The sequence below is a fragment of the Python bivittatus genome, unplaced genomic scaffold (assembly GCF_059951505.1).
Source record: "Python bivittatus isolate LINGU-HERP-01145 unplaced genomic scaffold, Pbiv_v1 ctg000080_np1212, whole genome shotgun sequence".
NCBI classification, from domain to species: domain Eukaryota; kingdom Metazoa; phylum Chordata; class Lepidosauria; order Squamata; family Pythonidae; genus Python; species Python bivittatus.
In genome coordinates, this window is record NW_028277035.1 from 86,464,461 (window position 1) to 86,489,838 (window position 25,378).

At 40.8% G+C, this 25,378-nt stretch overlaps 1 protein-coding gene across 5 annotated transcripts in view; it reads right to left on the bottom strand.

Annotated features, from left to right (window-relative positions):
* Positions 1–1,326: 1,326 nt before the first annotated feature.
* The window catches only part of SETD5 (SET domain containing 5), a 64,826-nt gene continuing 40,774 nt past the window's right edge, over positions 1,327–25,378 (bottom strand). For 2 of the 5 annotated variants that reach the window (XM_088134510.1, XM_088134514.1), the window contains 9 exons: positions 24,174–24,416; positions 21,734–21,863; positions 18,680–18,939; positions 13,560–13,616; positions 10,774–11,229; positions 10,015–10,289; positions 5,164–5,297; positions 3,955–4,040; positions 1,327–3,484 (listed from right to left, as the gene is read on the bottom strand). In XM_088134510.1, coding sequence (XP_087990636.1) covers positions 2,912–3,484; positions 3,955–4,040; positions 5,164–5,297; positions 10,015–10,289; positions 10,774–11,229; positions 13,560–13,616; positions 18,680–18,939; positions 21,734–21,863; positions 24,174–24,416 — 2,214 coding nt within the window. In that variant the 3' untranslated portion in view covers positions 1,327–2,911. The remainder of the gene's footprint in view (positions 3,485–3,954; positions 4,041–5,163; positions 5,298–10,014; positions 10,290–10,773; positions 11,230–13,559; positions 13,617–18,679; positions 18,940–21,733; positions 21,864–24,173; positions 24,417–25,378) is intronic. The other 3 variants (XM_088134511.1, XM_015888309.3, XM_088134512.1) reach the window with 3 other exon arrangements.

A 25,378-nucleotide genomic window follows, 5' to 3' on the forward strand; every position in this document is an offset into this window, starting at 1 on the left:
TCTAGACCATTTGCCCAGGCACCCTCTAGCAACTTATACATCACCAAGCATCACAATGTGTAGATACACACACTTGTAACCCCTGACCCAACCTAAATGATTCAAACAGTAAAACTATTCCAAATGAATACTTTGTGATAAAATCTGGTGGCAGAATGTGTGAAGCATCTAGAATTTAAAAATACCTTAAGCTGGGCAATCAAAATTTTAATATGGCTTGTATTACTTCCATTCTAATCAAAACACTGTCAACCGAATATGAATTTCACTGCTTCCTGCCTGAACTGTCAGACCAAATGTCTCAGAAGGTAGTGATAGGAGATCTGCACATCAGCACTGTGAATTATTTCAAAGAGCCTGTAAAGCAGTGTTGTCCAAACTTGGCCACTTTAAGATGAGTGGACTTCAACTCCCAGAATTCCCCAGCCAGCCATGGGAATTCTGGGAGTTGAAGTCCACTCATCTTAAAGTGGCCAAGTTTGGACAACACTGCTGTAAAGGATGCCAGTCTGTTTCACTCCAACTCAAGATGCATTTAAGATTTATAGGCAAGATTATATAGAGATGTGGCATACAGTGAATGCTACACACAGGGAAGCTCCCCTTCTTTTCATCTGACAATTTCAGCAACCTTTAACTGTACATAGATGGAGACTGTTATTTTTATATTGGTCTTTGTATTTCCAAGGTGCGACTCCATACATATACACCCATAAAGGCATACACAGCATGTAAATTAATGCTTTAAACTAAAGCCAGAAGCATTAAAATGGTATTTCTAAAAATGAGGGAAACAGAATTTGTTTAAGTGTTTCTAGCTGCTCAGTTGCACACTGTAATCATTACAAATGCTGCCAACCTCCCCTGCCAACAGTGGTCTGTGGCATGAAGGGGGAGTTGAAGCAATCTTGCTAGCTAAGCTAGAAAACTAGAGTGTAATTTTCCTCCCCCTCTCATTTCACTGAAATAAAATGAAAGATGGTAAAATAGTGAGGCACTAACAAATGTATGTATTTCTGCCTCAATAAGAATAAAATAGAACAAAATCAAAGTTATTGAAATACATGAGATTCCGGGGGGGGGGACGACGACACAAACAATAATTGTAAATAAACCCATCCCAGTTCTAGTAGAAACTTTTGCAAGACCCCTCTAATGAGTTTCAACACCATGAACGAACACTCAACCCACATTTTAAGAAGCCAACCTCCAATGAGATCTGGAATGCTGGACCTCACATTACTGCGTTGTGTGTTGTAACTCTTTTTGGTCCTTTTACTTTGACGTAAAACTACATCTCCCCAGCCAATAAAAGAGCATACCGAGTGATTTTCAAGTTAAGTATTTTATTATCAAAATTATTACATCTCTTGTGAAAGTTCAAATATTACAGCACAGTGTACAACTCCACTTGAGGGCAGCACTGCAGCCCCCCACCCCCAACTTCCCGGTGGCTCCTACCCTTCCCAGCACCCTGAATAGTGCTTTATCTCTGCCTGCTGTTCTCCAGAAGAATCCGTGCAATGCTCAAAGCATGCTCAACATGATGGAAAAGGAGGCTGCAAAGCCCAGTGAAGCTGACACCCTTTTTATACAGTATATAGGACACCCGCCTTCTGGGTGACAAGTTCCATCCCCAACACGCTCACAGCCAGATACTTTGAGGAGAGGTTTCTTTTTCTTCTCTGCTTTTGATATTTTTAAAAGTCTCCCCTAAATTGAATGAAGAACACCTGATTTCAGTGAGTTAGAGAAACCTGTAACAGTCCTAATTAAAAAGGAAAAGGAAAAACCAAAAAGATTTTGCATCTGAGAAATGAGGGAAGACATGCTCACAGCATTATCTTGTCAAGGAGGGAAGGAAAAGGTCCATGGCAGCACTGGGGTTAGACCTGCCTGATATTTGCTAACCTACTATGGTTATAACTGAATATAAAATTAGATAAATAAAAACACACGCTTGAGAGTAAACAAGTGAGAAAAGCTGGCAACTGTATGGAATTGGACAGCGCATCCAGTGGTCCTGGAAGTGCTCTTGGACCTCAAGAGGTGGTAGCCTCTCACACGTACTAGGACACTTTTGACAAGAGCAGCAACGTCACTACCAGACCGGGCATTTCTCTCACCACCATCCACAGACTACACAATCAAACTACAGAACAGCACATCGTAAAAGCCGTTCCCTGTGACAAGCCACCATGGTCACATCATCACATTGCAGAACGTGGCGACACTCCAACTGGCCCCATCATGGAATACAGCTTGCCCGAGACTCAATTCTGTGACATGGCATGACTTTATCCTTGTGACTGCTTGCAGCAATACTTGCTTGCACGTCCTGCCCTCTCTCACACACACAGACTCACACGAGTGCACACATACATACGCATACTACCACCAGCCCTATCCCATGGGTCTCTGCCCAGAGCCTGGACATAATAAATGCTCTTGCTTACAACTGGAATGATCAGAATGGACTACACCACCCACCCTCCCCAACCCAGAATATTCTGGGAACCCAACTCTGCAGAGAGCACTTTGGGATTTAAAGTAACGCCCCCGCCCCCCCGTTTGCCCTTCCCTAATTTTCTGATTTGCACTGTTTCATATTCAAGCTTACCTACCTGCCCAGATGACTACAAGCTAAGGGCACAGGCAGGAGACAGAGGCCATGCCACTCAGCACCATTTGCTTTCTCTACAACGTACCCAGGCATCACGGAGGTGCTTTGCTACAGGCTCTGCCACCACCGCCACCACCACTGCTTTCTCCTCTTTTCAAAGCCAGGGGTGGCTGGCAGTGCTTTCGCTTGCTTGTACATCCTGAAGCCTCAGCCTCCGGCCCTTTGCCGTTCCAGCGTTCTTCCTTTCAAGCTACTGCTGGAAGGAACAGTAGGCAATTCTGTCCTGCCCTAAGAAAGGCCTGTCTGAGTCTTTACGCCTGATCCTGGAAGTTGCTGCAGTCTGTATTGGTGAAGGCTGCTTCCTCCCCCTCGGTGAGAGTAGTGCTGCGAGTTGGAAAGTGCTGCGGCTCTGGAGCTCTGATAGAGAGCAGGCTGCCCGGAAGCGGGGGGGTTGATAGTCCGTAAGTCTGACTGAGAGGGCCGAGAGGAAGAAGTGCAGCTGGCAGTTCCCATGCAGGGATGCGACCCTGATTCAGAGGACGGCAAACAGTCTGCAACTGTTGAATGGGCAGGACTAGGAGCAGCAGTTGTGGGACAGTTCTTCTTCAAGACTCCACTGCCCGAGTGATGCTGGTTGCTATAATACCCAGAGGTCCCTGCAAACAGAGCCGATGAGTCCGTGGAGCCCGATGGGGTGGAGGACATGGAGGATTCTGAAGAGCTGAGTGAGGGAAGGTGTCCTGTTCTCTGGGACTGAGACCGGTAACTGTACCCAGGGGATGGGACGGGATGTCCTCGGTATGGTGAGGAACTCTGAAGAAGAGTCTGAGATTCTGTGCGTGGACTGTCAGACTGCAAGAGCTGGAAGGGAAAAAACCAAAACAAAATAACATTATATTCAGGTGTAGCTCAGCTGCCTCCACAACCCCCTTAAGAAAGTCTGGATCAAGGAACTCCAAACTTTTCAAACCAGAATATACATCTGGAATCCAGGATCACGACCTGGATGCTCATACAAAATGGCTGTGGTAGGTGGATATGGCCAGTCACAAAACACTCTTTGTGCAGAAAGCAAATTGGTAAAGCTGTTGCCCACCATCCCCCTCTGGCTCCCAAAGATGCATCCACCAACCTTTGATTTACATTTTAGTTCTCAGTATGTGGAGTATTTCCAAACAGCCACTCATTATTTATATTTTCTAAAACAAAAGAATGTAAAATGCATATAAAAGATCGGGAAGGGCTAGGTACCTTGTTGGAAAACCTAGAGGCTTTGCTACAGGTAGAGATTTAACTACCCAAACTTTACAACATGCTATTGTTTCCCATACCTGGTAGCTGTATCGAGAAGGACTGTAAACAGCTGGACCCTTAAAGGAAGAACTGAGGGATTCTGATAAGTCTCCTTCTACAGCATCTAGAAAACCAACCAGACAGGTGAGTGTAAGGAATGCATGTTTTTTCCTGGATCAGACAAATTAAGTGATATCCATCCGTCCATCCATCCATCCATCCTTCCTTCCTTCCTTCCTTCCTTCCTTCCTTCCTTCCTTCCTTCCTTCCTTCCTTCCTTCCTTCCTTCCAACCAACCAACCACCCACCCACCCACCGCCATCACTCAGACTCTTGACAATTCACAACAAGGAAAAACATAATGATACAATGAAAACATTCATTGTAAGAAAAACTACTTAAATTAAAAATAATAATAAAATACCATAGCAAATATTCAATGGTGTCATTCATAGAAATAAGATGAGAAAGAGTTCCTGTGACCAAGTACAACCCCGAGAAACCTAAGGCCTGAGCAATAGGCTGGGGGTGGAGGTGTACTGGAGAGTATTTGGATATCATGGGAACAGTCAAATTCATATAGAGGAATGGGAAGGCATACTAGAACAAAATTAATTTCCCTTGGCCATCTCTGTCATGTCAACAGGCACAAGGGGAATAGTTCTAGAGCAGTTCACAATGATGAAAACAAACTGCTTTATAAATTCTACTTTGCAGCTCACTTTGTTTCTCTTCCCATGACCATGCAATGGGGGTGGAACATGGAAAAAGATATGTGGTTGGTAATCCACCCTTCATTCATAGTGGTGCCAACCGTGATTGGGCCATTAGAGGTTTTTAAACAATCTTTTAAAACTAGGGTGTCTAAGATGCTCGCTCCCTATTTAAATAGAGCATCTGTGACCTGCTACTGTATGGGGAATAAGTGGCTGCCAATCCTGGTCAACCATGGGGTATCTTTATGATTACTGAGTGGAAAATTGTTTTTCACCGAATCAATGGGTGGTTTTGCAGGCCGTATCTTCCAGGAAAGTCTTCCTTTTCTTACAGGAAATCAGACCCAGAGATTACTGTAACAGAGAGCTGTCTAGTACATTTAGAAACTAGCCTACTTCAGATGGAATGGACATTTCATGTGGAAGTGGCACCACAGAGAACTATGACTCCATAGGCAGAGTCCTAATGAAATTTCAGCCTTTCCAAGAAGATTCAGTCTCAGGGCTCTTTTCTGATATATCCCCACTTACCTACTTCTCTCTCCCCTATGCTATCTCGAGAGGGCGAGGGTTCTCCTCGCTGACATATTTTAGCACTGCTACGTAAAACCTTCTCCAAAATGCCACGTCCTTCTCTAAGTCGCTCCACAGAGGTGGGCACCATCCTATAACACAACACACACACACAGAGAGAGAGAGAGAGAGAGAGAGAGAGAGAGAGAGAGAGAGAACGAATATGGGAATTTCATGTTTTTGTGAAAATAAGTTGCTACTGTAGTTTATCTAAATACACAAATAAATAATATATTTAAGACCTGTATAAACAATATGTTGCATCTTATTTACTGAGAATGTTCATTTCTAGGGCGGGATCAGAGCTGCCTCACAATGGTACAGATTTATTATTCAGACGAATTAAAAAATTATCCAATGACGACACTGCAAACTACTTCTAGTGTTAACTAGGAGAACTGATGACAAGACCAGGTCACAAGCAAATAGCTTATGATTGCTATTAAATAGTCATCTTAGCCTGTCAGCTAAGACATTTCAAGTTGTTATGGTTGAAACATGGATTAGAACTGCAGGAATAAATATAGCCAATAAATATAACCAACCAAGATGTGAAGATTGCTTGCCCTCTAGGATTGTACAACAGCAACATTAAATGAATGTGTGAGTGGGGTTGGGATATTGAAAATGCAGGTCTCTGAAGCCCTCAACTTGCACAGAAAAAAATGTTCAGTTCTTACACAACTGATAAGGATTTCCTCATGACTATATTTTAGCCTCTAAGAGCTGAACTTGCTGCCATTTTTTTAGGTAAATCATTCTGATTTATTATTTACCATACTTTTTCAGGCAGGAGTTAAAACTATCACCAAATATTTTAAATAGTGCACATCTATAACATCTCACCCAATTTATCCTCTGGAATTTTTAGCAGTTTCCTACTTAGGTGGGTATGCCATTTTTCGAAAACATTCCCCAACCATATCTTAATCCTAACTGGAATCTCAAATTCTTTTGGCATAATCAAGATTAGTGCCCCATGTTTTATCAACAAGTTTACAAACAATTACTCTTAAATTATCCCGAGTCTTTACTAGTTCTATTTAGAGCTAGAGACATAAGACACTGTACCCTAGTTAGGAATTCTGGAAGCTATAATTCTAACATGCTGATAGAGCACCAAGGTGCAAGCAGGATGACAACATGCCAGCCTGCATGCATCATCCTCTCTCTCAGATCCCTGACATGATCAATGTTTCTGTGAAAAAAAGAGAAAGGAAAGAATATAATAAATATGAACCTGGACTGATCCTATGGTGTTAATGAAGTGTAGGTATAGGTTTAACTGGGAGTGAAAGGGCTAAAAAGGGCTAAAATTCCAATTCATGAATTGGTATTAGTTCTGAATATGGGACAGACTACTTCTTTATAGTGTCAAGAGTGGGCCTTAGGAAAAAATGGAAATGGGAAAAAAAAGGAAGTTAGTGAAAGAAATTAGAATGAAAACTGAACCACTGCAAGAAGAGAAAGTGTGAGTCCTGTATGAAAAAGTACTAACTTCCTAAGGGTATATGAGGAAAAATGATGAAAAGGAAAAAGAACAGAGTGCCACAGAAGTTGGATCAGAGTGAAAAGAACGTTTACTTTCATGGGAAGCATGAAAAAGACACTTTTGTCATCTTGCAAAATGAGGATGAGAGAAAGATATTATATAATGGGCAGAGACAAAAAGAAAAAAAGGAAGTGGTAAAGCAAGAAGAGAAAAAACACAGTTATGGTTACAAAAGACAGAGAAATGGCTGAGTGATTTTCACAGAAGCAAATAAATTGTTTCAGAAGCATGGAAGTAATTATTCCCTACTTTGTGGGAAATATGAAAAAGGACATTTGGTGGAACGATGAACTGAAAGAGGCTGTGGATGAGAAAATGCACAGGAGAGAATGATTTGCTGCAAAAAAGGAAAGCGAGGAAACACACAGTTGCATTGTGTGTATAGAAAAGATACCTGCAAAGGATCCAAAAAGAGAGTAAAGAATAAAAACGGTAAAGAAAATGCAGTGCAATTTTGATGAAATTAAATTATTTGATGTGGTTTGCTTATGAAGTAGCCGTGTGGCTTATTGGCTTGTGTGAAAGCTGCATCTGGGCCTGATGATTGGAAGAATGGGAAAACCAGCAAATGCAAAAACTACAGTCGGATGGATTTGCCAGGTGTTCCTGGGTAGAAGGCTGGCAGAATTTTGATCAAAAGACTACCAGAGGTGGCAATGAATAAAATTTGGGAGTGGAGGGTAGCTTTATGCCAGGCAAGGGACATGCAGATCGAAACTGTTTTGTCTTTCAGCAGGTCACTAACAAATGTATGTAGGTGAGAAAGTATTGTATGATTATTGTATATTTGCTGAATCAGAAAAAGATCATAGTGCAGTGAATAGGTTGAATTATGGAATATTTGTATCAAGGTTGCTCTTAAGCACGGTAAGAGTAGTATATAATGGAAGTCAAGCATGAGTGAGACTAAATGTGCTTAGTCTCACTCATGAGACTAAGTGCTTAGCAAATATTTGGTTCAACAATAAACAGGAACTGAGTTCCTGGGTTGTTTAATGCATTTATAGATATATGTATCCAAATGCTGTTGGAGATCTGTACCTATATCTTTTTTTACATGCAGATGATGCCATGTTGTTGGCTTGACCCAAATGATTTGCAGTAAATATTAGACGTACTGCATAATGCTATAAGGACTATGGATCTCAAAATCAATGTATTCAAGAAAAGTGAATGGATTGAGAGAAAGGGGAAGACTGAGAAAGTCACACTGAATGAAACTGATGAGAATCTCAAAGAGAGGCAAATTTTTTAAAGAACAAAAGGCAATGTGTGAAGCAGTATATGGGTTTGCAAGGACAGAATGATATGAAGAGGTAAAATGAATGGTGTGGTAAAAGCTAAGTTGATTATGTGCTATCAAGTCATTGTTGCCCCTTAGCAACCACCTAGATAGATTTTCCCCTTAATGATATATTCCTAACTTATTTCAAGTCTCCCAACAGTGTACTCATTGCCACTGTTACTAAGTCCATCCACCTTGCTGCTGTCTGTCCTCTTCTTCTCTTTCCTTCCACCTTTCCCAGCATTGCAGCCTTCTTCAGAGAGCTGGGTCTTCGCATCATGTGTCCAAAGTAGGATAATTTGAACCTGATCATTGTGCCTCTGGGTTGATCTGTTTGATGATCCATCTGTTTTCTTGGCTGTCCATGATATTCTCAGGAGTCTTCTCCGACACCAAAGTTCAAAGGCATCAATATTCTTCCTATCCTGCTTCTTTAAAGTCCAACTTTCACTTCCATACATTGTCACAGGGAATACCACGGCTCGTACAATTCTGATCTTTGTAGGTAGAGACACATCACAGCATTTGAATCTCTCTTCCAAAGCCTTCATGGCTGTTTTACTGAGTGCGAGTGTGGTGTATTTCTTCACTGCTTGTTCCTTTACTGTTGATGCTTGATCCCAAAAGTCAGAAGCTATCCACCACTTCAATATCTTCATTGTCAATTCTAAGGCTGGTTGTTTTACCTGTTGTCATTAATTTAGTCTTCTTTATATTTAATTTTAGTCCCATGTTCTTCATTGTGCTCTTTGACTTTTAGTATTAGAGCTTGCAGATCCTCTGCATTTTTGGCTATCAGAGTAGTGTTGTCAGCATAGTGCAGGTTATTGATGTTTCTTCCTCCAATTTTAAAACCACACTCATCTTCTTCCAAAAAGCTAAATATAGGTAGTCCTCACTTACAGACCACTTGTTCAGCACCATTTAAAGTTACGACAGTGCTGACCAAGGAGACTTAGAACTGGTCCTTGAAGTTGCAGCTATTGCAGCATCCCTGCAGTCATGTGATTGTGCTTTGGGTGCTTGGCAACTGACCCACATTTACAATGGTTGTAGTGTCCTGCAGTCATGTGATCGCCATTTGCAACCTCCACAGCTGGCTTCTGACAGGCAAAGTCAATGGGGAAGCTGGCAGGAAGCTGCAAGTTGCGGTCACGTGATACTGTGCTTAATGACTCATGGTGATTTGCTTAACGACCACAGCCAGAACTGACCTGGTAACTCAGGTGCAATCACATGACTTTTCACTTTATGACAGCGTCGCTTAGCGACGGAGTTGTCAGTCCCAATTACAGTTGGAAAGTGAGGACTACCGGTATAGCTGCATTTTTCTTCCTTTATCTCATGGTCCAGTGTCTTCAATTTATTACTTTTTACTCCCTTTCTACACTTTGCACAATGTTGCTTAACCCAATGGGCATGTGTATACCTAGTAACTAATTATCAGAGCTAACAGAACCTCTGAGCAAGATTTGCTCTCAGTGAGGCAGATCACAAGGGGCAGGATATTCTGATTAGCCCTTTCACACTGCTACTTTTATATTTTTCTGGCTTAGATAGATTGTAAAGGCCAGTTCCCAGCCACAGAATTCTATTCCCATCAGCTGTGGTCAACAACTCACTCTGGCTCCACAGATTGACTTCTCTTGTGAGGGAAGATGAGCAGGGAGACTGGTTCCTACAGGGAACCCCATCAGCTGCTTTCCTGCTGTACACTTTCCACAGAATGACACATTGGCTACTGGAAAGCCAATCTGGCTCCATGCCTCCTGTAAGAAATGCTTAGTACTGAGGGATTCTTCCTTAGACTAAGATAATATGGTCTTAGAAGTCCTAGAAATAATCACTTGGCCAATAATGTCAGCTCTGATGGACAAGATTATCCTGCCACATTGCACAGGGGGACCTCTAGATGCAGGATGTGAATTATGTACATTTTCTTCTAAAGACTGAATAACAAGTAATCACTCACCACCTACTGCTGATGCTGTCTTGTGATTTGCAGTGTGTAGTTGCTCTTGGTTCTGGTGGGCTCACTTCCTCTAGATGAGACAGGGAGGAGTGTGAGGGGGAGAAGCCATGTTGTGGAGAGGACAATGTGTGGCCCCCAGAGCCTGGCATAATGCCAGCATCCACATCTGCCCCAGAGCAGCTGCCACTTAGTCGATTAGATGCCCCTGTGCATCGAGCAGAATCCCCTCCCTCCTTGGCTTCTTGCTTTCGTTTGCGGTACTCCAGCAGAGACACCTATGAGGGAAAAACTATTATCAGTCTAGTTGAGACTGAGTGTGGGTAAGTAAGGATAAATCAGGATATGGTAATTATTTTTCAATAGAAATCAATACAAATGCCACAGAACTAGATCTAGAATTAGCCTAACAAACTGATGTTTGCCCAATTTTCAGATTAGGCTGACTCAAAAATCCCCCATTTCCTAAGATGAGAGGAAGCCCATGAACAAAAGCACAGCAGAAAATGAACAACATGTATCCTACAAACATCTCCCCTGAACCTCAAGATAGTGATTTATCTACATTCATAAATGTCTCAGCTACCATTTTTATCAAATATTATATGCTCATACTTCTTTCAGGATCCTCCAAACTGCCTATTTCTATAACCAGCTCATCCTTCTATGCACCTTCCCTTGCCCTCTCCCTTCAGGAATAATATTTTCTCAGTCCTAACTGCTTCACCCTCACTTCTCCCTCCCCATTTCTTTCACACTCACCTTTTTTCTTTGTGGAGGGTTCTGGGGGGCAGGTTTAACTCCTTCACAAGTTCTCTCACTACAATGGGCCACTGAGCCATGTACTGCTTCTTTAAGAATTGTCTGCTCATGCCTGCCAAAGTATCCCTCTGCAGGAGAACTGCAGCTGCCCGTATCTGGATTCAGAAGCTTCCCATCGGCCATCTGGGGAGATTCTCTTAGTAATCCATCTGCCCGGGGCATAGCGTTCAAAGGGGAAAAGGCATACATTAAGTTAAACTCTGTCCGAAAAGCTTGGTCAGAGTTTCTGAGCAGAGTCTGGGTTTCCCCGCTCTTTCCCAAGAAGCTGGTATCTGAGGGCTGGGATGCTGGGTCAGAATGCCCCGGGGTGAGTAACGAAGGTCTCTCTAGGCAGCTGTTAGCACCGGTGTCCAGGAATCCTGCCTTTGGCATGTCAAGATCTGTCCTAAGGCAGAGCTAAAATAGCCAACAAGAGGGCATGGGAGGGAGGGCAGGGAAGAAAAGGATATCAAACAGGATAGAGAACCGGGTAGGAGGGGCACAAAGAGAGAGAAAAAGAAAGAAAGAGGTTGTTATAAAATATTTCCCCTTTTGACAAACAGCATACACTGCTTTCCCACTACTTGCTCCCTTTCTGCTCTGTTTTGCTTTTTACCTGTTCTTCTACCTGTCCAGTCAATCTTTTTCCTCTAGGCAGCAGTTTTCCTCAGCAAATGTTCAGGGCCCCTCCCCATCTGGGACGGACATGCTAATGCTCAAAAATGCCTTGGTGTTTTTGCAAGGTCACCCATTTCACATATAACATCACAACCATTTCAATAAAAGGGGAAGAATCAACACAAATTTCAAGGCAAGCAACTATGCCACACACCAGATGTTCTGATCAACCAGCTACTTTACAGTACAGCTATCACAACCATGCGTCATAGGCACACCTTTTTCTTGCAACACATCATTCAGAAATCTCCTCAACACAAAGACTGACAAGCGTAGATGGCAGAGTACAAGAAGCAACCATTAGATGATGGAATGGGAGGTTCTCTACATAAAGTATGTTAGTAGCCATCATTACAAGATTCCTTTACAGGAATCTTCCCCAAATATCTGTATAATTGCTTTAAAACCAAGCGGGAAATAAGGTGGATGGTGTGTTCTAATCAAAGGAGATTACTCTTTTGCATCCTGTACTGCTTCCTCCTTTTCTACTGCTTTCAAGTCCCAACCCTGTCCAAGCTATCGTAAAAGGGATCAAGTTACCTCAGCAGAATTAAGATAGGTGGGCCTGTAAAATATCTAGAGTGACTATTCATTCTGTTTAAAATGTAAAAAAAAAGTCTTTGAATTAACCTCTCCAACCTGAAACCGTGCAGGGTTAGTGGAGTACATTACCTCTAGCCCGTTTGGTCTCAAGGGCAGCAGGCTATGGAAAGCTGCTGTAGGCACTGCTGGCCGTGTATTTGCCTGTCATCCTTATGCTAATACAGTACATCACTTCTAGAGGTATATGCAATTTATCAGAATCTGCCTCTAGCAGTCACCCGTAAGCTTTTTTTTTTTTTTTTGCCACTGCAAAGTTTTCATAGAGCATTTCCATCCCAACTCTTTGCTTGCAGGCCACCAGCTTCAAACGTTGGCCCTCCCTCAGCTAAAAGTGCCTCCCTTTTCCATATACACAGAGAACTGAGGCTAAGATTCTTCATGCAACTCAGCCTGCTTGCATTTATACTAGGATATCATAGCTGAAGAGGTAGGGAGATGAGGATTGCTCAGTAACAGTACATTATTAAGCATGACTCAACATGTACAGGCTTCTATTAACTATGGGTAGCCATCTTGGTTTGAAATAAGGGTAGACAAACATAAAGACCACATAGGATATCTGGGTAGCTTACAGAACTGAGAACACTGTACAACAAAAAATGCAATGTTTAGAATACAGGCACAGTGAAATGCAATCTCAAACAGCTTATTCTTTAAGCAGAAATATTAAGGCTAACCCTTCTAACAGGCTTCCCTAGTCTGCTGGCCAACTCAGTCATGGGGACTGAAATTCCAATTTAGCTGGTGGCCACCAGGTTGGAGAAGGCTGCCTTGAAAGCTTAATAAACACAAGCCCTGTCTTAAACACCTGACAATAGAAAGACCATCTTGATCTTTATATTACATTACTTAAACATTTATTTTATAACAGAACTGACATAGTTTACTACTAAACAGTAAAGCAGAGCTTAAACATACAAACAAATTAATATGCACCTATAATAAAATATCCCTGGATCTGTAACAGCCAGTCCAACCAACTATCCCCCTTTTCCCTTCTAAATTCTATTACTTTTTTGCCTCAGACTTCCCAAAAAACTTAATGAAAACTTCCTTTGTGTTGACTGACTGGCACCATTAGTCGGAATTCAGAATTTGTATCTTGAAGAATTTGGACTTGGGGGACAGAGCAGAAGCAAAATAATCTATGCTGCAATGAAACAAGGAGATGGATTCAACAGAATAAGCAGGGGCATTTGAGCTTACGCTGTTTTCCTTCCTTTTTTTTCTCTGCTCCAGAGAAATGCTACTTCAGGTGGATGAACTAGCATGTGTTATGCTTCCCTGTTCTCTACCCAAACCTATAACTACAAAGGAAGCTGACTAGTCCCTTCCTCCCCATCTACTTCCTTCTTCTCCTGCACAGCTTCCCCCCACCCCTCCTCCCTCCAAGAACACACATTTGCTCAACACACAAACCAATTGCACACACTCTCCGCCTCCAATTGAGATGGTGTGATAACTACCTCGGGCGACAGGGACTCGGGCCTATGCGCAGGGGTACTCTCAGGGGAGGATACGTTCTAGGAGGGAAAAGCATCTTGTTATTCATCTAATTTTACAAGTCAAGAGGCAAAATAAAACAAAACAAAACAAAACAAAAAAAACTCCAAGCATAGAGGTTAGCCACAGCTATTCTGGAGCAAAACAAAAAGAAAAATAGACTTTCCTAGGGAAGACCTCAGCAGTTGGGGCAACTAAAAACATTATACGGACTTTAGAGACCAATGAAGTAGAAAGGACAGAGTTATAATATCTCATGCTACAACTTCAGGCCCAAGTCAAGGGACAACATAGAAATTCAGAATACAGTCTTTTATTACCTTACGTCTAGGCCTCAGAAAGTCAGCCTGAGCTAGCATAGGACATTCTTGAGTGACAAAACCCCAAACAAGTCCCTACTAATACACAGCCAAGTCAGAGCTGACTCCACATAGCCTTGCCTCCAGGCAGGGTTTGGGGAGGGACTGAGTGTAGGAGCTTTTGGACTGAGCCAAAGGCGTGCCCAGCCCAGCCCAGCCCAGGGCTCCCAAAGTGACAAAGAGGAAGCTCAGAAGCAGGACGTGGGAATAGAACCTCTTGCTCATGTTGCTCAGAAACTGGAATTCAGAGACAAACTTCCTCTGACACTGAAGGCAATGTAGAGCAGTCGGGACTAGTGAAGTATGCAGGAAAGTCTGTTACTTCTCCAACAGGCAACCACAGAAGACATGAAGTTAGCATACTTACTTCACAGTGAGAAGATGGACATGAAGCGCAAGAAAGGTTCCTTTGGGCATACCATTGCATCAAAACTTCCTTCATATAAGTATTAAATTATTTCAGATGTATACAGTGCTGGGGATATTCTTCCTACTACAAGATGTATGCTGTGGGGAACTAGGCTACCCTCAAAATCTGTTGGCAATCATGAGAATCATGGTGGTGCAGTGGATTTGATGCTGGACTAGGAGTGGGGAAATCCACACTCATCCATGAAAGCCACTGTATGATTCTGTGTCAGTTATCATCTTATAACCTAATCTATCTCACAGGATTTGGGAGATGTTAAAATTGAAGGGTGGAGTACTATATATACTGACTTGAACTCCTATAGGAAAGGCAGGAAAAGTAATAAAATAATTATATATATATATATTAAATAAAATAAATAATAATAATCAGAGGATAAGAGCAAAAAGAGCCAGAATTTGGGCTCTATAACCTCTTGGTTACACCACAAGGGATGAGTTTCCACCTTCTTTACTTCAAGTATAGCCCAACTGCAATGTTCCTAAAGTAATTTAATTCAAATACGGTGCCCAGGAATTCATTGTTACAAAAGAGATTTCACACTGCAGGTATACAGTAACTGATTTTTCCCTGAGCGTACTCTCCAGGACCATTCAAATGATATACACATGACATACAGGAAGAATTGCTTAAAATAACCTCACCCTGTTGCAAGATATTTTGGAAGTTTATTTCATAATTGGGTAAAATAAGGGATCAGGCAAAATTTAACTAGTAGCACAAGTTCAGATAACAAAGAAACTGATCTTTGTCAGGGTCTTAACTACAGTGGGACAAAAAAGTATTTAGTCAGCCACCAATTATGCAAGTTCTCCCACTTAAAAAGATGAGAGAGGCCTGTAATTTTCATCATAGGTATACCTCAACTATGAGAGACAAAATGGGGGAAAAAATCCAGAAAATCACATTGTCTGATTTGTAAAGAATTTATTTGCAAATCATGGTGGAAAATAAGTATTTGGTCAATATCAAAAGTTCATCTCAATACTTTGTTATATATCCTTTGTTGGCAATGACAGAGGTCAAACGTTTTCTGTAAGTCTTCACAAGGTTTTCACACACTGTTGCTGGTATTTTGGCCCATTCCTCCATGCAGATCTCCTCTAGAGCAGTGATGTTTTGGGGCTGTCGCCGGGCAACACGGACTTTCAACTCCCTCCAAAGGTTTTCCATAGGGTTGAGATCTGGAGACTGGCTAGGCCACTCCAGGACCTTGAAATGCTTCTTACGAAGCCACTCCTTCGTTGCCCGGCCGGTGTGTTTGGGATCATTGTCATGCTGAAAGACCCAGCCACGTTTCATCTTCAATGCCCTTGCTGATGGAAGGAGGTGTTCACTCAAAATCTCACGATACGTGGCCCCATTCATTCTTTCCTTTACACGGATCAGTCGTCCTGGTCCCTTTGCAGAAAAACAGCCCCAAAGCATGATGTTTCCACCCCCATGCTTCACAGTAGGTATGGTGTTCTTTGGATGCAACTCAGCATTCTCTCTCCTCCAAACACGACAAGTTGAGTTTAGACCAAAACGTTCTACTTTGGTTTCATCTGACCATATGACATTCTCCCAGTCCTCTTCTGGATCATCCAAATGCTCTCTAGCAAACTTCAGACAGGCCCGGACATGTACTGGCTTAAGCAGGGGGACACATCTGGCACTGCAGGATTTGAGTCCCTGGCAGTGTAGTGTGTTACTGATGGTAGCCTTTGTTACTTTGGTCCCAGCTCTCTGCAGGTCATTCACTAGGTCCCCCCGTGTGGTTCTGGGATTTTTGCTCACCGTTCTTGTGATCATTTTGACCCCACGGGGTGAGATCTTGCGTGGAGCCCCAGATCGAGGGAGATTATCAGTGGTCTTGTATGTCTTTCACTTTCTAATTATTGCTCCCACAGTTGATTTCTTCACACCAAGCTGCTTGCCTATTGCAGATTCAGTCTTCCCAGCCTGGTGCAGGTCTACAATTTTGTTTCTGGTGTCCTTCAACAGCTCTTTGGTCTTGGCCATAGTGAAGTTTGGAGTGTGACTGTTTGAGGTTGTGGACAGGTGTCTTTTATACTGATAACATGGTCAAACAGGTGCCATTACTACAGGTAATGAGTGGAGGACAGAGGAGCCTCTTAAAGAAGTAGTTACAGGTCTGTGAGAGCCAGACATCTTGCTTGTTTGTAGGTGACCAAATACTTATTTTCCACCATGATTTGCAAATAAATTCTTTAAAAATCAGACAATGTGATTTTCTGGATTTTTTCCCCCATTTTGTCTCTCATAGTTGAGGTATACCTATGATGAAAATTACAGGCCTCTCTCATCTTTTTAAGTGGGAGAACTTGCACAATTGGTGGCTGACTAAATACTTTTTTGCCCCACTATATGGTAGTATCTTAATCATGCAATATGTTTTCTTCAACTTCAGTATATAGCTAAATGTGTCACTAGCTAAAGACCAGTTTACTCAAACTTTGTGATTAATCACATGTATCTACATTAGCTGATTTTGTGCAGCTATTGTGTTTTGTACTTGTGTATAGTTGATTACTTTGGCTTGGTTTAATAGTTGCTTGAATTTCTTTGATGTGCTTTTATCTGATGTTTAGGGACACACTATTTTATTTTAATTTACACTGTATGTATGTTTTTATAAACCTATGTAACACATGTACTTCTAGGCAGAATTTTGGAAATATGCTGTTTAACAATTCTATGTGAACGGTCTTGAAAAGGCAGCGGGGAAATAGCTTAAATAAAATAAATGCCCTAATGAGTAAAATAAACAACAAAGCCTCAGTACAAAACATGTAGATGGGAGGAATTTAATGCACCCCAGATCTTTCTTACACAAAGATGGGATGGGAGGACAAAAGACTCAGTCATACAAGTAGAAGCAGCAGTTCTGCTTCTACCAAAGACAAAAGGCTTTGTAAATTGACTAAGGTTGATCCTGACAAATACTCCTTTGGTGTCAGCTTCAAACTAGGAACACTTCAAATTGGGAGTACTTTAAATTAGGAGCACAAACTGGGTCAAGATAGCAACTTCCTAACATCTTCTCAAGTCAATACCCTGTAACACTGATTTAGTCAAGAACCCTCTGTTTCTATGTCTTCCAGTGAAATGTGATACTGCCTACTTATTTGTTTTTAAAACTGAAACAAATATGCTTATACTGTAGCTTTATAGGCAGTATCACATTTTCTTCTTTTTAAAAGAAGAAACGGTTTTTGAGGATTTCTTGGGAGCAGTTTTGTGGTTCTCTCCCATATGAAAATAGATTTGAGACTATATGAAAACTGTATAATGAAATGTCAGAAGCCAGAGCAATTGTTGAATAAGAAATGTGACCCCTGACCTCTGGATAGCAGTAACAGAATAAACATGAAAAACTAGTAAAAACTGCCAATTCTGGAAAAAAAAATTTTTTGTTGTAATTTAAAGACAAAAGAAACTGGATTATGAAGTCATGGAGTATAGGTTGTTCTAGTGAAGGTTCTTCTTGTAAGTCCAGAGAACACAAACCAATCCCTAGCAGTGAGCAGGTTGAAACTGGATCATAAGCTATACTAAACTCTGTAAGAGACAGGGGTCAAGACCTCTGAATCCTCAGTGATGACTGATTCAGCAACTAACAGAATAATATTTCCATCAAGTTCTGCTAAGAGGAGTGGCAGATGCAAGATAGCCACATCTTCCAGTACTGAAATATCAAACTGAAAGCCTCTCTACCTCACACAACAGATGGGACACGATCATGGGACACTTCAGAATGTCTTTGGGTTATTCTGTAAGAAACTTACAAAACTGCAACGTCTTCCACAGCTCACATCTGCCTTAAAATCTAAAATTTTACAAAAGGTTTGAAAAACAGAGGCAAACAGTGAAGAGAATAATAGTCTAATGAACCAGTCTAATGCAGATGGCAAAACTTGGGCTCAAGTATTGCTGAAGTTAGAGTTTACTAGGTGATGCATGCAGGAGATAAAGATTCTGTGTGGTTGGCAATATCTTTGGAAATTATCAGCAGAGGAAGGGGAAAGAGAGTTCAAGCAGTGGTTAAAAGGACATGAGAGGGAGCAATAATACCAGTGACTTTGCAGACTACAGTATTCATTAATGTACATAGCAATAAGAGAATGGATAATTCACTCTATTAGTATCTAATACTTGGAACTCAGAAGGTTCTCTTAACATCTCATTCATACACCTCTTATATTAACTGTACTTCTTCCAAGCAATTTTGATGCACATCTCCCAAGGTTTGCAAGCAAAGTTGCTTCCCCCACCTTCTAGCTCAGCTTACCTCAAACTGTAGTGGAGTATTGCAGCGACTAGCAGCCAAGGAGGGAATCGGGGAGAAGATCACACCACAGCCACTGCGACATTCCTCCTCTCCTGGCACAGATGAGGAGGACGTGGTTAGGTGTGGGCTCAGTGAATCTGGAACCAAGGAGTCAGGAAGCGGAGGAGTGACTGGAGACAGTGGCCTCAATAATTTAGTAACACTCTGTTCCATCAAATATCGAGACTTCCACTTCTTCAGGGGGCTCAATACATCTGAAACTTAACATACAATCTAGATGATGTTTACTATTATAAAGCCTTCATACGTGCTCAAAATTTAATCCCTCCACATGTACCCATAAAATTCTAATTTTGGCTCTTGCCACATTGACAATCACTCAATGCTAATGCAAAACTTCCAAAGAGGGACAATATTCAAAGGAGGACAATTTCAGGACTCAGTGGATGTTACAAGAATGAGAAAAGTGCTCAGCTGAAAGCAGCCAAATTCAGGCCTTGAAGTAGTTTTAAAAAAGGAAAAAGCAAAAAGCAAACAACCCCCAATTATTTGCTTTGTTAGGCTAATTCAGCAACAGAAAACTTGTCACAAGACAGAGCGGTAGTCAAGAAATACCTCAAGTCTTTACACAGCCAGTCCTTCCCTATTCCATACAAATTCACATTCATTTTCCTTGCCTTCTGAGCTGGCACTCGGTACACTCATTTGGCAGGTGGAAAAGCTGTTACGGACATATACCAAGGCTGAACAGAAACTAGTAACTAATCCAATATCATGCTTTTAGCAGCCTATTTATTTATTTATTAGGTTTATATCTTACTTTTCCATCTCCAATTTTCCCCACAACAAACATCACATGAGGAGTATGGACTGAAAGTGACTGACTGACCGACCCAAAGTCATCCAATGAGCTTCCAAAGATTCTGATATGGCCTAATGGCTAATCAGTAAAGTGTTTACAGTGAGCTCCCACGGCTGAGGATGTACTGGAACTTGGAAATCCCTGACCCTAATCTAAAATCTTACCCACCATATCACAATGGCTTTCCTATAAGACACACTGGTCCTCTATTACTCGTCTGCAGTTAAGTTCCTGCTACCAACAGCCAGGCCTCATTTTTGCACTCTTTTCACCTCCCAATTAATTTGAACTATCCTTAGTTATTTTGCTCTGTCATTCCCAGCCCCAAACTGTACTCTTCCTTTATGAGTTCTTATTAATTTCATTATCTCATATTCAAGTACTACTGTAGCAGTATCTTTGGGATAATGGCAACCTCTTTGCACAACAGAGACCAGTTCTCGATGACAAAAGGACTTTAAAGTCCCTGCATCCTTTTCATTGGAGGTTTTTCCTTTGTACACAACAGACCAAGCCCTTTATGTTAACTCAGTACACAGCTAGAAACATTTTTGGGGTTGTTTTACATGCAAAACATTCTGTCCTTAGATGTTCTCTAAGATTATAAAATCCATGCAATCAGCCCTGATTTCCATGGTTGGATCATTTATAACCCTTTGCCAGCTGTGCAGCAAGCTGTTTACAGGCTCCCATGCTGCCAACATGGGAATTCCAATTTCTCCATGTTCCAATGAGGCTCATTAACTCCCCACTGGCTGAAACATACAACTGTCCTCTCCTCTGTGAAACCTGATTGTTCCATTGGGCATTCCACTGCCCTCACGTGTGTCTATCTACTGAAGAATGATCCTCATCCTCCACCATTCAAACTGTTGCTCAACGGTGGCCCTAGATACCTATGAATGGAAGGAGGGAAGTTAACTGCTAAGAAGTCTTCAGTGGAATAGCTCCCCAGCTAAGTTTCTTTTTAACCCCATTAGTTCCTATTTGACTAAATGCTGAAAGTACTTTGAGTTGTTCCTCTCTGAGATGCTGACTTTCAGTCTATGAACAATCTCCTCTAAACAATTGTTTACAAAGCCACCCAGTTTCCCTCCATTCCTGGATCATGAAATCTCCTCATGGTTACATACAGCTGCCCTTCCCAACTATCCACCACACACTACAATATAATTTAATCTGAGTTGGAGCAAAAGACAAATATTCGTTGGGTTTTTTTTGTAATGCCACCAGACAGCTTCAGTGGGTCTCTTAGAAACCACTCCAAATTCACATAAAGCTTTTCGTTCATGAGAAAAACCTTCTACTTTTTTGCTCTCACTCACTCAACATTGCAAATTTGCCCAGAACTAGTGCTTTGTCCACTTTAGATGGCTCTAACCTTTGTGCAACAAACAGTTATCTGTACACTGCCTAGGGCCTCGTCTGACGTCCTTGGAAAACTGATCCCTGACTTGGGGAGTTCGCCACCCTCTTCCTCTGCAAAGACAGATGCAAAGTTACTATTTTTAAAACTCAGCTTTTTGCTTCGCTCACAGATGTAGCAAGGTAGCTGCTCTGCTGCAGAGTGGCTGCTCTGTAACCAGGTGCCCACTCGTTAACCAATTATCTCCCTAGAAAGCGTTAGGAGAAAAGTATTAAGCATAAAACTCTTGACTTTTCATGCAGTACACTTTCTGTACGAGTACCCATTCCTCGATCTTGATGGAGAAGAGGGCCCTTTACTCAGGTGTGCACGTTAAACTCATTAATCTCACCCAAGGCAACCACCCAGCAAAAGGAAAGCCACCCAGGCATCTTGCATAGGTCTGCTGCATGTCATTACAGCAGCTTGACAGGTGAACTAAGAAATGCAGAGCTGAACAGGATCGTGTAGGGCAGGATTTAAACAACTGACTTTTAACACTCCTAAGCTCTCACTTAATCACAAAATCTGCATCCACAGTTAGGGGCACATTGTGCAAAATTCATATCCCTTATCTATATTATTATTATTATTATCGCTCATTAACCCCAATCATGGAGAGATCTTTTTCTTTAAGTTTATGGTGGCCATAGCTGAGTAGCTGCAGGACTCTGTTTATAAAAGGTTATTTTAAAATAATAAAAAGAGTATTAGTCTTCAGGACTAAACCCAAATAGTCTCCCTCCCCGTTAACGTATCACTGAAGTGTGAAGACATCTCAACCAACCTGTATTTTCTGTGCAAATGCCAGAAACACTACTACTCTCATTGCTTTGGTATAGACACTGGGTTCTGTTCTCCTGGGAAGCAGGTGAGGTCTGAGTCATTCCTTCTTCCAGAGCCTGCTTCATCCAACGCTGTAAAAACAAACTCTATTGAATGCATATTCTTTCCATGCTTTTCAGAGACTTTTCAGAGGTTTTCAACAGACTACCTCGATTCCAATGGTAGCATTCACTGCTATCTTCTACCAAAGATAAGTTAAACTTATAAGCAATATCTCTTTGGATAGTCTTTCTTACTCTCTTTATTTATGTACTTTTCACAGGATTCATACTTGAATTGGAAAATTATGGAATAGTGGAAAATAAATTAAGAATTATGAGGAAAGGGGAACCTAACTACATGGAATGGAATATGGAAAGATAATCAGTGCAGACTAGATCTACCACTCCACAAATACTAAGTGCACTCACATCATAAAGTTTTAATGTATTTCTAAAGCACTAAGAACTAGACACATTTTTTATAAAATAAGAGATTTGTAATCCACTTCATTATCAGATGTTCGTGCTAATAAATTGCCAATACTGCAAAATTAAAAGATCACTCCTATTCTCTTTACAAACTCTCAAGGTTGTAAAACCAGAGCCAAAACTTTCTCATTTTAATGAAGCACATTATTAATGTTTTAAACCGGCCTTCCTTAACCTAGGGATCTACAAATACACTGGAATTTAAAGTGTCAAAATTCCGACATATATTTGGACTCCAGATTGGAAAAGGCTGCTCTACACTGAAAGAAGAAATGCAAAGAAAATTATTGGTTTATGTCCAAAATCAAAGAGCTACCTAGTCAACAATTTCACATGGAAATGTGAATTTAATTCAGCAGGTGCAACTCATCCTTCTATGTCAGATTTCATACAGGCCATGAAACACATTGAGTAAATCCCCAATTGGGGCATGAAAGGTGGGCAGGTGAAAATATGTAAATCATGTTGGTTCAGATTCACCACACAAATGTATATTCTTATAATTCTTATATCTTAAATTGATATAAAATGAGAGAGTTTGTCTTCTTTTTAAGAAAGCAAGTGTTTAACATTTATCTTCAGCAAATTTTGAAAGTGCATTAGGTAGGGATGTGCAACTACTCTGTGCATGCATTTTCAAGCATGCTGGGCCCAGACTGAAGTACATGTGTTTTGTCCAGACCCAGAGCTGAAACATGTTCCAGTCAGAAGTGTCAGGAGACTGGGAAAAGGTAGGCAATCAATGGCAGCAACAACTAAGATCTGGTAAGGAAAAGAAGCTACTGGGAAAGTTGGGGGAGGATTGGATGTGCCATGCTTGACATAGCTAAGAGGAGACAGGGAAAGGAAGGGGCTGGAATGTCTAGTGGGCAGGTCAGCATGCAGGCCATATAGAAAATGGTGAGGAGCACCAGCTCTGACCTACTTGCCCTGTAAGAACTCTCCAAAATTTGTTTTATTAAAATGTTCCAAGTTTCATTTTGGCTAAATTGTGACCAGCCAGAACATCTTCCAAACTGTGTTATGTTTATTTTGGGTTATAAACAAAACATATTTTCCATTTTATGCACCTTCTTAGCATTAGCCTTTTAAAGACTGAGAAATCAATACAGGTTTCTGACACACAATCCAATGTACAGAAGCTATGATTTCTTTAAAAGAAAATTTTCCCTGTAGCATTTTTTAAAAACTCTTAATTTATTCTCCCCCTTGATCCTTGCTAAAATACAAAAAAAAAAAAAAAAAAAGTCAAATCATAATTAGGTTTAAAAATTGCCCTCATATTTCATGATATCTACTGTTAGGATTTCAAGTTTAAAAACTACTGATTAACTTTATAGTCAGGAAACTGAAGGTCTTAAAACAATGCACAGGGCATTCTGGAACCTATAAGTAACATTCTACAGTTCAAAGCCTTCTGGACACCAAGGCTGCCAAGCGTATTGTTGAAATTCCTCATAAAATATGAAAAATGCTCTAGGTAGTCTAAGAGCTGGAATTGTCTTTTAATGCAAAATATAGTCAAGGAATTTAGACATACACGTTTATAGCCTAGAACAGTATTTCTCAACCATGGCAGCTTTAAGATGTGTGGATTTCAACTCTCAGAATTCCCCAGCCAACCTGGTGAAGGCTAGTTGGGGAATTCTGGGAATTGAACTCCACACTTCAAGGTTGAGAAACACTGGCCTAGAAAATAAACCAAAACTTAAACAACTACAGAAGTCTGATTTTGATTTAAAACAGGTATCTATTCTGTGAGAGATCACTACTGATACATTACAGTGAGTATTTCAACATCTAACATTGGATTTTACAAAACTCTCCCCCTACTTTGTTCTGTGTGTGGAATGTGTAGTAGTTTATTTTTTTGAAGGAGGACTAAATGCATAGACATAGCAGAAAATATACCTTTTTACATGAGCTGTAATTCCCATCCAGCTGAAATGGCTGCCTTCGCCTTTCTGGGTTGAAAGGAGAGCCAAAACGGATGTAATGTTTGGGGGTGGTACAAATGAGTGGGGAGTGAACAAGGCCGGGCAACATATTCAGGGTGGTAGCCAGCACAGTTGGGTCGGTGGTGATACGTAAAGGACACTCGATGGGGCACTCCTGCTTCTCTGCTTTGTCATTCAGCCACTCTGTAACTAGATACTAGAAACAGAAACAGATGTATTTTACTATACAAAGATAGTAAGAATGCGCAAACATTAATGAGACAATGAAAAGAGGCAGAAATACCATGGACTGGCATTTTTTTTTTTTTAATGTTGGAAGCTGCAGATATTCAGTTTGGAACTTTGTCTAAATTGGTTCTATCACTACCCTATAGCTCTATCACACACTGATCTCATACTAAAATTCCAAATTACAGCGAACACTCACAACCGCAACGATTTTTTACTGTCCTTCAGCCTGATCCTGATTATAAAACAAAACCAACTCAGTATCTTATGTAATTAAACACCAGGTTGATTAATGGATTTCAATATAATTTAATTTTGTATGCAAATGTAATCTTTACTAATGTAGCTGTTAATTATGTAAAAGAATTCTCCAAATGGGTTTAATTCAAAGAACATTTATGCAAAAAAAGATCAAACACTCAAATAAATATGCCAGTTCATAGGTCTTTAAGAAGCCTTCCAGATCTTACACAACAAAAGTAACTTGATACATTTTTCCTCAAGTCATGTGTGTTATAGTATTGTTTAATATCACCATATTTATGATGGATTCTATAATGCTGGGGCTGCAGATTTAAAATGTATTGTAATTTCAGACATCATGTGCATCACATTTAAAAAGATGGTACATTAACTAAAATATAAACAAATGAGTGATGACTTTAAAACTGATTATGAAAATGCCATTTTTGATTTTGGATCAGAAGACATGCAATTTTCCCTTAGCTTCAATATACTGAGTATATGACTTTACTTGATATATTTGCTTGCTTCACAATCTGACAATGCTAGGTTGACATCACTTAAGATTATTCACTGTTGATATTCTTGGTTAGCTTTTACAGTTCATGTTTTATTTTAACCTACATTCCCCTTCATAACTCTGTGGGAAAATTCTGATTTCTGTACTGCCTTGCCAAAAAATAATCT